Source organism: Notamacropus eugenii, chromosome 3, assembly GCF_028372415.1.
Source record: "Notamacropus eugenii isolate mMacEug1 chromosome 3, mMacEug1.pri_v2, whole genome shotgun sequence".
NCBI lineage: Eukaryota > Metazoa > Chordata > Mammalia > Diprotodontia > Macropodidae > Notamacropus > Notamacropus eugenii.
Genome location: NC_092874.1, coordinates 60,803,058 through 60,819,364, shown reverse-complemented (window position 1 = coordinate 60,819,364; position 16,307 = coordinate 60,803,058). Strand labels below are relative to the sequence as shown.

At 34.3% G+C, this 16,307-nt stretch overlaps 1 protein-coding gene across 2 annotated transcripts in view; it reads right to left on the bottom strand.

Annotated features, from left to right (window-relative positions):
- PLXDC2 (plexin domain containing 2) overlaps window positions 1-16,307 on the bottom strand; it is a 488,066-nt gene that overhangs the window by 141,214 nt on the left and 330,545 nt on the right. For both annotated transcript variants that reach the window (XM_072651664.1, XM_072651665.1), the window contains exon 5: window positions 9,014-9,136. In XM_072651664.1, the coding sequence (XP_072507765.1) occupies window positions 9,014-9,136 (123 nt within the window). The remainder of the gene's footprint in view (window positions 1-9,013; window positions 9,137-16,307) is intronic.

Sequence of the window (16,307 nt, the reverse complement as noted above, 5' to 3'; positions counted from 1 at the left end):
TTTTCCTTATTTGCTTCATTGTTTAATGAATTCATATTGTTTAATAATTCATATGCTTAAGTAGCACGAAATGATTTTTTTTTAGGATTATTATGTCAAAGAATAGTTTTAAACCTGCTACTACAAGGCCTCCTTCCCTACCAACTTTTGAAACAAATTATTTTCTTGTAAATTTTGACCTTTTATTTACCCTCAATCACTATTTGCTTATCTAAGTATGCATATATGTATACACAATATACATACAGGTAAACACATAATTAAGCCTTTGGCAATTTGGTATAAATAAATAAATATAATTTATCTTGTCATTTTATGAAAATGGCCTAATGTTGAAGAATTAATAGGTATTACTTCTATAAAGATTTTTTTCAGTTAAATTCATTGAGTTGCTCTGGGTATATTTGCAGGCGGACTCTGAAATATTTTACACATTCCATAGCTTTCTTTAGCAGAATTTCTTCTTCTCTTCTTACTGCTCTTTATAATATACAGAAATCTGATAATCTTTGTTGGTCTGTTTTATATCCTACTTTATTAACAATAGAAGCTAATAAATTATTGGTTATTAATTATTTAAATTATTAAAATGAATCTTTTAATGTTCTTTAAATAGCCATCTTATCATCTACTAAAAGCAATACTTTTATTTCCACTCTGACTTTGTTTGTTCCTTTAAATTTTTTTCCTTTTCATTTCTATGGCTAAGTTCAAAATTGTAAAGAAAAAAAATCATGGCAATAATGGACACACTTACTTTACCCCTGATCTCATTGGAAAAGCCTCTAGCATTTCTCCAAAACAGATATAACTGCTCTAGATTTTAAATAAATATTCTTTATCATATTAAGGCAAGATCCATTTATATTTTTGTTTTATCATTTTTGTATTTTACAAAAATTAATGTATTTTGGCAAAATGTTTTTTAACATGATTTGCTAATATAATCTTGTGATTTTTGGTTTTTGTTATTTATACATGGTGTGTTGGGTTTTTTATTTTACTAAGATAGAACCACCCCTTTATTTTTCATATAAGTACACATTTATTGTCTATTAAATTTCATAATATTACATTTCTCTTAATATTTTAGCCTTTCAAAATATTTAAATTTAGACTCTTTCATTGTATAACTGTTATTCTGTATTTTTTTTATCCTTCAAATTGATCTTGTCCTGCATATTTTTACCTGTCAATGACAAAAGTGCTAATTAGCACACAGTTAAATATGGATCTACATGCCATTCAAGTATGAACATTCTCCCACATTTCCATTAAATCATGCCTAAGTAGTCAACCTAAGTTGATTTGAAGAGTTTTCATTTTCAACTTGGCACAAACACAGATACAGACAATTTTTATTTACTTGTCCTAACAATTATGGCAGGATCTGAAGATAGAGCAAATCAAAGTTTAATGGAACACTTTCTGGTACGATGGGTCAGCTAGGGATCAATAAAGTCCTGAGATATCCCCTAGCCCTTTCCCCTCTTCCTCATACTCATCTATAAAAGGTGAATCAATTTTTAATCCTTACATATAAATATATATTAGACATTTTATTGAATTTACTGTTTCATTGAATGCACTGTGAAATTTCAAGAGGTAGGTGAGCAAATGCACTCCATATACACTATTTCTACAGAAGGTATTTTTATATCCCCTTAGCAGCAATACAATACACTAATTCCCTGCAAGAACCTGCACTCATGCCCTACTACAATGGCTCTTTATGATATGTACGTGCCACTATGTCTGAGAAGTTAAAGGTCTGTAAAAATGGGCACTATGAAATTGAAAAAAAAGCTTTTAGCATGCTTTTATTATCTATCATGAAGGAATCAACTTAAGGAGTTTGCAGACATTCAGTTCTAGAAGCTAATTAAATAGCTGACTGCAGAAATGCATTAATATTGTCTATTAAAGTGCCAAGGGGTCATTCTCTGAATATATGGATAGAGCACCCATAGCAACATAACTATGGACCCTGGGAGTATATAAATATGATGCACAATTATAAGTAAGTCATAAACATTATAGATGCACAAGCTCATGAAATATGAAATTAGTCTAAAATTCTCCATGTTAATATCATGAGAGGGATTACTTAATGGGATTCCATGTTAATTGACCTTCATTTAAATTTTAAAATATCCCTATCCTCTACTCCCTTTTAATTAAAAGACAATTCTTTTAATTTCATTCTACTAGTGGTATAAAGAAATGAGGCATTGGAATTGTGGTAAAAAAAAAAATCTTAGTTTGAGTACTATTACCCAGCTGCTATGTAAACTTTTGCCATTTATCCAACTTCTTGAAAGCATAGTTTGCTCATCTGTAAAATGCAAATAATATTTATATTACTTACCACACAGGGTCATTACATTAAAAAAAATCCTCACTTTTTATTTTTTGTCTATTTTAAGATTGAGTTTCCCTTTTTCATCCAGGTTAAACCCATGGGTCTAATTCCGTTATTGATTGGCTTAGAGTTTTGACCTGCTCCATTTCTGACCAGGGTCAGGTCACCCCTTCTTAGAAAACCTAGTCCCACTGACCCCAAAGAGCTTGTTGTATCAGTGCAGAACTGTGTGGACACCCAATTACCTTAACCTACTACAACTCTGAAATCCCAAGCTTCATCAGCCTCAGTCTCCTCTAAAGCTGTGATTATAAGCATTTACCACCATGTGGGAAATTTATACTTGGGTAAAATTCAAGATTAATGTGTGTTAATTGAGGAGCGGTAGCCTCGTCTTAATGTGAGGCACACATTTAAATTATTATCCTTCCATCTTCTCCAGTTTCAAGCATAGTACATGCACTACACATAGCGGATACTTGAATTTTTTCAAACTAACAAATGAATTATCTAACTTCAAAAGCATTAAAATTGCCAGCGATGTGAATTATAGAAGGGAGAGCTATGGGCAATACAAGATGACTTCTAATTGTTTTGTTTTTGTTTTTGTTTTGTTTTCTAGATGTTCTGCTTCATTTCTCTGTCCTTTCAGAACAGCTGTCATTAACCTAGCAATAAAGGATTATTAAGTACCTAGTTTGTTCTAAGTGCTTGAGCGACAAAAAGAAGGGAATGCAGTTTCAAGATAATCAATGAAGGAAGAGACCTCATAATATTCCTTATGTAAGTAATATGGCACCAAGAGATCATAAAGATTGCAGAATGAAACCTAAACACATAAAAGTCTATGGTGTTTTGTGCCACTGGCTAGCACAATAATAAAAGCCGTATAGATAAATCAATTTTATATGGAGAAGTCAAAATATCTGTGCAATACTATTTGGCACTAAGTTTCCTCCAAACAACTTTATAAGTAAGATTGGACTTAATAGTTGCATACTACGAGCTCTTGCAAGTTCAAATTCAGTCACTAAAAGTTTGGAATAAGATGGTAATTTTCAAGCAAAAAAAAAAAGATGAGGAGTTTCACATAATTTAAAAAATACATTGCTGCTTCATTTTGATATAATTACTTTGATATAATGCATACATACATTCACACACGTGTTTCTTTCCCAGGGCAGTTGTGCTGTGTTCTGTGTTCTAATGCCATCTTTCTGTTCTTGTCCTTCTCCCTAGTTTTACAAACATTTCCACAGCTTTGTCAAATACAGATCACCTTACTCAAAATTTTCTCAGACTCAGCTGCTAAATAAATCAAATGTTCTCTACCATGTTTTCTTTCTTTCTTCCTTTCTTCCTTCCTTCCTTCCTTCCTTCCTTCCTTCCTTCCTTCCTTCCTTCCTTCCTTCCTTCCTTCCTTCCTTCCTTCCTTCCTTCCTTTCTCTCTTTCTCTCTCTCTTTCTTTCCCTCTCTTTCTTTCTCTCTTTCTTTCCCTCTCTCTCTCTGTCATCTCTCTCTCTCTCTCTCTCTCTCTCTCTCTCTCTCTCTCTCTCTCTCTCTCTCTCTCTCTCTCTCTCTCTCTCTCTCTCTTTCTTTCCCTACACACACAAGTCATTTATTCAAGGACTAAGACATAGGGTGAATAGGTGAGGGTCACCTATTCATCATCCTGACACATACTTGCATATGAACTGATGATCTCATAGGTAGTGTTGTTTTTGTCTCAAGGAATTAGTTCCTTGAAATTTTTTCTTCATATTAAAAATACTTATGGTTAAGTAACTTGGAGCTGTCCCAGCTGAGAGATGAAATTAGTGGCACTATACATTGGTCTTGCGCTCTTTCAAGTCTTTCCACTGCTTTCAAAAAATTTAGCAACATATTAAATTAATTTGATACAAATTAAATCATATAGTTCCCTTGAAGTCAACATTATAGCTTTGTTATGTTGTATATGAAAGTCCTAGTAATCATTACGAGTATAAGCTGAAGCCTCCAAATGTTGTTATATTTTGCTTGAGTAACACTATTGAAAATCATATTAGGAAACCACAAGTTATAGCCTTTCTGCACCTGAACGGGTCGCAGTTTATCACCGAACAATGTAACATCTATTTCTCTATCTTTGTAACTTCATATTAAAGTTCTCTGTGAGGGTTTTATCATGAAGCTTAGAAACTTTAAAACAGAGGTTAGACTATGTTTATACATATATGTGTATGTACACACGTGTGCACATATACATACATATATAAATACACATACATATATACATACATTTGTGTGTATATCTATTTATACATACATATACACACATAAATACACATATATATATGTATACATATATAGAGCCAGAGAGAGAGAGAGAGAGAGAGAGAGAGAGAGAGAGAGAGAGAGAGAGAGAGAGATGCAAGAGAAATATAGGATTTCTTTTGGAGAGAATATACTTTTCCATTTTCATTATGGCATTTGTAAATTGCATCTTTTTCAGGGCATCAACTAGGAAATCCTACTGAGGGCCTCACGCTAAAATTTAAATTTAACTTTGTATCTCAAATCCTTTAGCTTGTTACAAAGCCACAGGAGTCAATTCTGATTTGTTCACATTTTTTATAGGAATCTCAACATATTTCTTCTCTGCCATGGTGGTTCTTTGACTTTCCTATCTGTCCTCTTCTCTACGTAATTTTGGAGTTTTAAGTAAGAATGTCCTGCCCCATTCTAATTTAAAACTAAGGTTCTCTTGATCACATTAGTCTCCCATCAGCATGGTTTTCCATATATTCATAGAAATGTGCTCTCTTTTTGATAGAGTCCTGTTATTCTAAGATAATTGAGAAATCAAAACTGTGTTTGTTAGTACCACTTAGGAACTATAATTATTTACTTCTTATACCATTTTTGTCAAATATCACTTCTTTCTATTGAAATCAGAGATAAAAACCTCACCTGTCCTAAGAATTATTTCAGTTCCCTATTTCTGACTTCACCATCCCTAGAGGTACATTTCATTTCTACTCCAACTCTATCATTTCTTCCTACTTTAAGTAGCAAAAAATTGTTATTAGTTTGTTGGTTGATGCCTGTAAGGTCCTTTTATATTTGTTGAATATTCAATTAAATTAAATGCATTGAAGGTGTATTAGGCAACCAGTGGGCACTGGGCTAGACACAAAATATTTTTTTTAATTAAAAAAATAAAATTTTTACCCTTCAGCCATCAACCTTCTTAATCAGGATGTGAAATGAACAAAAAATAAGGATAATACATTTTAGGATATACCTGAATATGAGAAATAAAATACAAAGGAGTGAATGATTGGGAAAGGAAGAATCACATCTGGCTTAGAAGGCGTGGCCAAGGAGTCAGAGATGGTAAAACAAAAAATTAACTTTAAAATAAAGGAGGAATTTTGATAGAAAAAGTTTATTTCAGGCATGAAGGACAACACTGAGAGATGAATTTATGTAGGGGAGAGTAAGATGAGATAGGTGAATAGATAGTATTCTAGTTTTCATAGATATGGGGTGTGTGCATAAGAATAACATAAAATTAACCTGGAAAGGTAGGTTTGGGGTAAAATTGTAGAGTCTTGAATACTAAAATATTTACATTTTTTCTCCAGGACAAAGAGCATCAATCACGAGTGTTAAAAAAGGAGAGTAATAAGAAAAGTCATGTGGTTCAGAAACCATCATGTATGTAGAACTTGATAAACATGATTATAAAATACACATACTAATTGTAACTTAGCATTGTGAAAATGAGATTGGAAAAGAAAGAAATGAAAAATACAGAAACAACCTTCTAGCTATCAGGCTTGAATGACTGGGAGAATTTTGGTATGATTAACACAAATAAGAAATTCAAGAATAGTTCTAATTTTCCTAGGAATACTTATTTTAATATGTTAACTACTTATTTAATCATGTTGAATTTGTAATATGAAAGCTGTCCAGAGGGAGATTTTGAACAATCAACAGTTGAAAATATAAGACTAGATGTTGGGGAGAAGTTAGTGTTAGAAGTAGAGGATTGGGATCCATCTGCATAGAAGTGATCTGTGAAGCACTGAAAAGGGGAAAATTCTTCCAAGGAAAGGGAGAACACAGGACAATGACTTGGTATATTCTTATGTAGAGAGAAAAAGGAGAAAAATTACTAAGGGACATAAGAAGAAGTGATCAGACTGACAATCTGGAGACATTAATGTTTTAGAAGCTAAAGATGTAGATAACAGCAAAAAGCAAAAAGCAGAAAGCAAACCCCAATGCTATTGGAACTTCATAGATGGTAAAGACTAAGAAAAAACTGAACTTAGCAATGACATCACCAAGGACCTTGGAAATAGCAATTCTAGTACATATCTAACCAGAAAAGGCAAAATGGAAGGGATTGGAAATGAGGAAATGAGTAATAAGATAGTGTGAGCAGTGAATAAAACCTACTTCTACTAAATATTTCATAGTGAAGGAAAGGAATGACATGAGAAAATGACATGAGTTAGAATGGCTTTCACGACCAAAGGAAGGAGTAAATGTGAGTGCGTGCGTGCATGCATGCGTGTGTTTGTGTGTGAATATACATGGAAGCATATGAATACTTATATTTTGTAGGGTGGGAAAGACCAGAAAATTTTTATAAGGAGAAAAGGAAGGGGCCACTAGAGAAAGAGAAGCAGAAAGAGCAAGAAAGCAGTGGGCTGATCTACAAAGCAAGGTTGTAGAAAAGACAAGAAGGGAATGTTATGAAATACCCAGGCAAAAGAAGGGTTGGCTTCGGCAGGAAGGTGAACTAACTTTTCCTTAAAAATTGGAAAAAATGGGAGGAAACAAAAGTTTTGAGATAAAAAGTTCACTAGACAAGGGAGTTCATTTTGAATGGTCTCATTTTCTAAAAAAAAGTAGAAAGTGATCTCATCTATTGAGATTGAGTATAGTATAGAATGAGGGAGAGAAGAATCAGAATAGTCTATGTCGGGAGTAAAAATGAGACTAATACGTAGTGAGTAAATGACTACAATATAGCCAGGAGGAGCTAGTTGAGAAAAACTTGAAAATGTCTTATACTTAAGCAACACAGATTTCCAGCTTTCTCCAGTAGCTTGAGGATGAGAACAAAAAAGGTAGAGAGTGAACTGGCATATGGATTCTGCAAGAAAAACCAGGTTTGTGGATTAGTGGAGCAGAAATAGCAGAAGTTAAAAGGACCAATGGACTAGTGACTCGTAAGATCTGAGGTGGAAAGCTGGAAAGGTCTTCTAATTCAGCTCACTCATTTTACTAAGGAAGAAACAGATCCATAAAGGTTAAGTGACTTGATGAATGCCATACAGATATTAAGTAGCAAAGACAGGATGTATTATCATAATCATCATGATTGCATCATGATGCCACTTTAAGATTAAAATGGAGTAGAAAGTAGATCATTGGAATAGCTAACGCCAGAGTCAGGATTGGGTATCAGCTGGACATCTACCCAAGTAGATATTTTCAAGGAGAAGTTGGATTAACCTTTACTGAATATGCTACAGATTATTAGTCAGGTAGACGGCATAATAAGGAGAGTTAGGGACATGGGACAAGAGGAACTGAGTGCACATAGTTCCGATATTTATCAGTTGTGTGACCTTGGCAAGTCACTTAAGTTAAAGGATTTACCTTAAATCACACAGTCAGCAAATGGCAGAAGAGGAACTTGAAAACAGCTAGCTCTTCAGTGAGTTATCTAGCATTGACCATGTAGCCTCTCAGGATTATAGACAATAAGGTTCTAGTTAGAACAGCAGTGTGATAGAGCGTTCATAAAATCATACACGGCAATTATATGAAGGAATTTTGTTTTGTTTTGGGGGGGATTGTCTACCAAGTGGAGTGTTCCTATCCCTATGGGTGCATATGCAAGCATGTGCATACAGTTCTATATGGGATATAGATAGCTAGGAAGACAGATAGATAGACAGATAGATAGATAGCTAGAGACAGATAGATACCCCATACATACATATACATACACATGTGTATGTATGCATATATAAATATATACATTTACGTGTACAAATATGTGTGTACATATGAATGTAAGGTAGAAGTATATATACATGCACACATACATACATAAATATATACATATATAGATATGGATATGTGTGTGTATGTGTATGTTTCATATGAAAGTTTTCTATAGTTAACAGAGACTTTCCACACCAACTTGAACTGATGGTGAGATAGCTCAAAATAACTTTATTTACCTTTGATTTCCTATTAAAGCTAATTACAGACATTGAAACATTAGTACATTTTTATTTGCCATAGAATTTTATGTCTTATACATTGCAGAGTTCACTCTAAGCTCCATTAGAAGAGCATGTTCCCTATAATTCCCCACAGAGAAGACAATGGAACTCAGCCTCCACAGAGCACTCAAATAAGTGTTACTGTTGGTAAGCAAAAATACAAAGTTATGTTCTTCAGTATGATATTTTCACCCTGTGTAAGAAAGGCAAATGCTGAACATACTGTGTACTTCTCTTCTATAGAATCATTATTATAGAAACAATAAGAATATTTTCAGATTAACCCAATATTTGGGACAATTTTTGTTATTCCAATGGTCCACATAAGGGATAAAAGTAAGAAGATACATACCATTATCAAAATATCTGATGGTCGAATTTCTGGACACACTAGGGTCAAAATTTGCCATTAAAGGAGCTATGTACTGTGTGGCTGTTAGCATTCGGTGTACAATTTCTCCCGTATATATAAAACCTATAAGAAAACAAAATAGAAACAGGGTAAAAATACGTATGTAGATATGTAGGCATCACATCTTGTAAGAAGAGTCATCTCTGGAAAATGAACTGTATCGAAGAACTAGAAATAAGTGGCTGGGCGGGGAGAGTTGTTTGAGTACGTTATTCTGGAGCTACTACACTGAATTATAGGGCAAATATTGAGTCCGATTCAATAAAAATAAGTAGATATACATACATTTACAATAAACCAATCTAAGTAGGCAATAAAGAATTGTTTTTAGAGTTGGTAGCGTGATTTTCCTAAGAAATTTACTTGATTGGACGCTTATACAGTGCTAAAACCAGTTGTCTGTTACATTCTTGTTATAAATATTGGTCATGCAGACTATTTTTTCATTATTATGCTTGTGCTACCCTGAGTAAGCTAAGCGATTAATATGATATACACCTGTAAATATTAATTTCCAATTACACTCATTGTATCTACTCATTTAAGGATATTATGAATTGTATAGCTACAGCTTTGTTACTTAAATACAGACAATTCATGAGGCACAGTTAAAATGTTGAAAGAACATAGCTTGGGTCCAATTAGTACTTTCCTCAAATTACTTAAACGTCATTGCCCCTAAGATAAAGCTGTAAATAAGATTTTCTTATTTTCTGTTTTTCCTACCTCCAAACATCTTAAGCCAAGCCAAAATAGAAATTTTACAATAAAGATAAGGCACCTTCAACCATTTCCGCAGTCTAGGACACCCAGAATCCAAAAGAAAGTAAAAAAAATCCCCCAAATTAGGAACTGAACCTCAATGACCCTGAGCTAAATCAACATCCCATTCCCTACTTACCACAACACTGGCAGTGAGGCCATACTAGCAGATCCAAGGATACAATACATGCTTACAAAACCCAGCTGTGAACCCCATTGCACCCTCCCTATTTACAATGCTGTAGATACCCTGGCTTCAGGGTATGGAAATTTACTTGACCTCAACAGCCAGCTTGGCCACAGCCTTTCAGGAGCATGTCAGGGAAAACATTAACAATAGAAGGAAATATGGTCTCTAGGTCGAGTAAATGAGTTCAAACCTTTACATATAAATACTGTAAAACAAAGGTGCATGACTCAAACATCTGAGACAGAAGGCCCTTTGGAATTTGAGCAGAACCTGGAAAGGAATTTAGAATTATACAAAGAAGGTAAGTAATTTTTCCATATGCTTTGAACCAGAGACTCCATTTTTGAATATACATCCCAAGGAAGCCACTGATAAGAATAAAGTGCTTATATATTTCAAATCATTTACAGCACCTTCTGTATTAAAAATGGAAAATAATTGGGGAATGGCTGAACGAATTATGGTAGCTGAATGTAATAGAATTTCACTGCTGTAAGAAATGGTGCATGTGATGAATACCAAGAACCATGGAAAGATCTACATGAACTAAAAAAAGTGAAGTAAACAATCTAAAAAAAATATATACTCCACAGCCAATGTAACAAAATTATAAAGATCACATGAGACTCAGAAGAAGAGCTATGATAACATATCCAAATATTGTCCTTCAAAGAGGTGGAAAGTCCACAGGTGTTACACAGTAGGCACATTTCCAGATTGTTTTCAATTTATTCATCAGTTGCATTGACGATTATTTTTCCTTTTTTTTCTCTCTAAAAATACTATTCTTCATATAGGATGGCTCAGATACATGGAGTACTATGGCCTTTAAGAAATAGGAAACATTAATAAAAACTTATTTTAAAAATGTAACTTCTAAACATATGTTCTGTTTAAAAAGTTTTTGATGGTTCCCTATTCTGACTGAAAGCAAGCTTAATACAGAATAACTTGCCTATGAAACCATTTGTAGTGTCTCTTCTATTACAACTCCAGCCAACAATCAATTATTCACTTTGTAGATTACCTGAGACAAATTTTTAATTTGAAATTGGCTTTTGACTATCATCCTTTAGGCTGCCATCAACTCAGCAATGCCGGTAAATTTTATCTTCCTAAGGTAAACCTAAACTATAAGTATGTATATATGTATGTATACATTATTTATAATGCATATATCTATGAACATATTATAACTGCAATTTAAATAGATATGTACATATACATAATATACCTTTAACTGAGGTTAATTTCCTTATTTTTTCTTCTTTTGGTCTAGACTTGTGATTTCACCCATGTTGAAGACATATAGAAATTTCCTTCATTGATATAGATCAGTAACTTGTCAATAATTTCTAGACTTCAAGATGCCAGACTTCAACCTAGGTTTCTTGAATTTGAGAATGACTTTCTATACTCTAGTCCAGGGGTAGGGAAACTGAGGCTTTGAGGCCAAATGTGGCCCTCTCAGTCCTCAAGTGTGGCCCTTTGACTGAATCCAAACTTCACAGAACAAATCCTCTTAATAAAAGGATTTGGTCTGTAAAACTTGGACTCAGTCAAAAGGCTGTGCCCAAGGACCTAGAATGCCACATGTGGCCTCATGGCTGCAGGTTTCTCATCACTACACTAGTCCATATTGCCTCAGTGTAATGTGAGTGGAAGTTAATTATCTGAGAGCAAAGTACACTTTTCAGGTTTCATAATAATTAATTCACCTCTTCTACCATGACTATTACTACCGATGATTAACACTTTTATACAACAGATTGAGCTGCCTTGTTAGTTGATCAGTTCCTTATAACTGGTCATATTTAAGTAGAGGCTTGATAACTATATTTCAGGGATCTTATATACAAGAATTGATACCTTAAGAAAGGATAAAATCAGATGATTTCAGAGGTTTCCTCCAATTTGATGATTTTCTTTAATGAAAATAGATTTTTGCATCTGTATGGTATTTAAAATATATGTAACTTTACATCTCTTAAGTTATTTTGCTCTTCTAAAGAAAATCATGACCTTTAATCCATGATTTTCAAGTCTGCACATCACAAATTCCAAGTAGGATATTTTATAATAAATTATTTCAGAAGTGGATTGTGTTTTATCCATTTCTTTGGTCCCTTTTCCATTTGTGGCAGCACCTATTCTTCTTTTAATTTCTTGATTTATTTTCCTAATGATTAAGAAATGAGAGAGAGAGAGACAGACAGAGAGACATTGGGGTAATGTTTTTCGAATCCATGATAAGAGTAATTTGTATGTATTTGATTCTTGTCTTTTGACAGCATATTTTTTTTTTTTTTTTTGCTTTTAGAAAAGCCATTTACTCCAATGACCTAGCAAGAGCAGTAGTCACAAAGGATCTTTTCTCCTACAGACTTGGGGCACATTCTCACACAAATACATGGGGAAGGGAAAAGAGTTGGTGCAAACTCAAGTATGGTGGTAGTGAAACTATTATATGTACAAAGAGAAATTTGGAGCCGAGTATGAAGGTTGGTGATGGCTGGGCCACTCTGATGCTAGGTTAGACATAATGTCTCTGTTGGACAGATGACTCAATTGGCCTTGCTCCTCAGAGTTCATGGTTATCTCCTTGAGTTGGGTTGATCTATTTACTGGGCTTGCCCAAGCAAGTTGATTGGTTGCTGGGTACCTGGTTCCTTAAGAGGGCAAAGCCTCTCACTCTGCTGCTGGACTCGGCCAGGCAGCTCACTCTATTTCTGGGCTGCTGCTGCTCATGTACTGACAGGATCTTTAGAAAGAAGAGTCTTTGTGGCTTACTTTAGGTTTTTTATATTTACTATTTCATATGTATGATTGCTCTCAAAGTTCCCCCATGGCAGATGCATCATTGCTTTTATTATATCTCCCTAGAGGCCTATATTTCCAGAGTCACACCTCAAATGCTCAAAGACCAGAATCAAACCTTCAAAAATGACATTATGAAAAATAACTATCTTTAGTATCTCTGGGTCATGAATCCTCCTTCCTGGTAATAGCATGCATTTTTAATTTCACATAAAAATAAATGTTACTGGCAGCTAGATATCCCATTTATAGAATGGTCAGTTTAAAATAGAATTTGCTGAACTACAGGTAGTTAGCTAGCCTAATGTGAATTTCTAGTTTGCTGCTAAATAAATTTTTACTTTATGTAAAAAGTATGAAGCTTCACCCAGAGATTGGTTTGAAGAAATTATTTTTTTCCAGTGGAAAGACTTCATGCTTCCAAATGACGTGGTAAGAAACACAAAATGAACTTAGAACATCCCTGCTTTGCAGAAGCATGGCCATCACTGAGTCCAGATATTTGATCATCACTGGTAATGCTTAAAATAAACGGCAAGAGCAAAATGAACTCCTCAAATTGCTTTCTGTATAAATTTGGTAAGACAGAACTCACTACTGTCTGTGACCTACTTTTTGGAGTATAGTCATCATTTATTGCTGTGTCCTTTCACCAGGGAAGAATTTTCCAGACATACAATTTCCTGAACTACTTAATCCTTCCTTAGTGGGAGGGGTCTGGAAATCTTTCCAAAGGCAGGAGAGATTCGATGAAATATAATCATGTCCTTTGTGCTGGTTTTGCTCCTTTGTTTACTGCTGGGTTGAAATAAGCTTTAAACTATGTCTTACCCATGATTGTTGTTTTCCTTTTTAAGTTCCAAGAGTTCAAGGTAATAAAAAGTACAAAATCCCAAGACGAGTTTATGCCATGTTCACAAGGCATTAAGTTTATTTTACTTTTCATCCTTGCTTATAAAAAAAGAAAAGAAAGCCTCACCTATCAAAACATCAGGTGAACTTCTAATGGCTGTGAAGTAAAAGATTTATTGAGCCATGGAGCCCTTTATCCTAGATGGACTTATATTTCAATTTTTAAAAGGGAGTAAGGGAGGAAACTTTAAGTGTGGTAGGTGAGCCCTATTTAATCTAATGAGTCAGACCCACTTAAAGAAAATTTCTTAAACTTCAAAGACCCTTAGAGACATTAATTTCCCATTCAAATATTTACCACTTTTATCTACATATGTGCATACAAATTTTTGCTGAAATACTAATACTTTTCTAAGTCTACATGATTTCAGCTAATTTGAATGGGAAATTATTATTTTTTCCAATTATGCAGAATTCAAAAACTTATTAGACACTCATGCATCAAGATGCTTGGGTAATTTATTCCAGTCTTTTTGGGCTTTTATTCATGATCATTTGCATTATGCAGTAGGAAAAATACTGGATTTGAAGTGTTAAAACCTGGGTTCTAATATTCATTTTTCCACTAACTTCCTTTGTGGCTTTGGGGAAGTTGCTTAACTTTTCTAAGACCCAGGTTCCTTCTCTGGAAAAATAAGAAGTTGGAGGAGATGACCTGTTAGTGGTTTTTCAACTCTGTAATTATTCTAGACAATAATAATCTGGCTCTTATCTAAGAAAAACATACATTTCAAAAAGAGGCGATCATCCAAGAACACTTCAAAAGGAAACAGCCAGAGAACTGAGGCAAAAGTGTTCATTTATTTTGGTTCCAAAACTGGAGTTCAATATAAGATGTTTTGCTGTGTGTTTGAAATACAGGCTATTCGTACATTCACAGGCAAATTCTGGACCTACCTATAATTATCCGTTGATTTTAGACACATTAAGTCTGGTTTTCTTAACAAGGGTTCTATGAGCTTATTGTTAGAATATGTTGACAGTCTATGCAATTCATTTCTTTGTAATTCTATACTTTTTATGCTGTGCATTTAAAAGACTTATTCTGAGACAACATCCACAGGCTTCACCAGCCGGTGTCTCTGACATCGAAAAGGTCAAGAATCTTTATTGGCATGTGTTCAACCCTATAAATCAATCAAGAGATGCCCGCTTTGAGTTGTACCCATGGCCAGGTGCAGGAGAAATCCCTAAATCCATATAGAAACTTTTATTAAATTCTTCCTATGTGCCAGGCACTGTATTAGGTGCTAAAGGTACAAACACTAAAGTTAAACAGTCCCTTTGAGAAATATATTAGCATAGGGCAGCTAGGCAGTTAGTGGATAGAACATCAGTCCTGGAGTAAGGAGGACCAGAGTTCAAATCCAAACCCAGACACTCAGATGCTGCATGACTTTGTGCAAGTCACTTAATACTGATTGCCGACTTCCAGAAAAGGAATAAATTAACGTGATTTTTATTTAGAATTTACTTATCTGGGGAATGCAAGCACATAACACTGCTGAGAACCAGGAAGTGAACAAAAAAAAATTTCACCCAACAGATGAATTGCCAAGTAGTGCCTTGTTAAAGCTGATAAGATTTATTGACAAAGAGAAATCGATATTCCCTCCTTCAGATTCTGTCCATTTTTCATTCAGTTGTAACAGCTTCTACTCTCACTTTGACAAATTATTAGCTATACTTTGCTGAGTTACACATATAGAACTCTTTCATTTTTTTTCACGTGAACAGTAAGGTTACTTATATTCTTTATTGTTCCGGCTAATCTGCAGGACATGACAGTACATAAATGTAGTAAACCACAAACAACTATCTATTCCAATATCATAATAGCTAGCATTTATACAAGACATCAAGGTTTGCAAAGTGCTTTAAATGTATTATGTCAGATGATGAAATTTATATCTGTTTATTTAGCTTACTCCCATCTGATAACAAAAAAGGGAACTAGGTCACTGGTGACTGTACGATGAACCCCACCTCAGATATTGGCATCATGCCTGAGACTTCACACTTGAAAACCTTGAACCTGGCACCAGTGTGCATCCCTACACTAAAATGTTTGTGATTGTTGTTAACCTATGGCAAAAGGGACCAACAACACCACCTTTTGAATTTCATCTTGATTTCAGATTCCAATGGCTACTGTTAAGGCTTGGCAATTGACCAAACAATCAAGACAACTCACAGGGAAACTTCCTTTCCATCTGTTCCACCAAAGCACCTACAATTGGAATTCTGGATTTAATAAAACCCTCCTCACTACTTTGAGAGAATAATGAGCTTATAAAACATCACCCTCTGTTTATTGCAAACAGTTGCTTCACTTTTATAGCAAGTGTCATGGTGTAAAGTGTGAGCATGTAGAGACTGTAATTGGCTGTGAACCATTCTGTGAAATTTTAATGTTGAAGTTGCTAAATAAAAATCCGCACTGAATCATCTTTCACTTAAGGTTCTGACCCAGGAGGAAAAAAGAGAGAGCTGGCAGATTCTATTGGCATGACATTAAATGCTGAGATTCAAATGGAGTGCCTACATCATAAA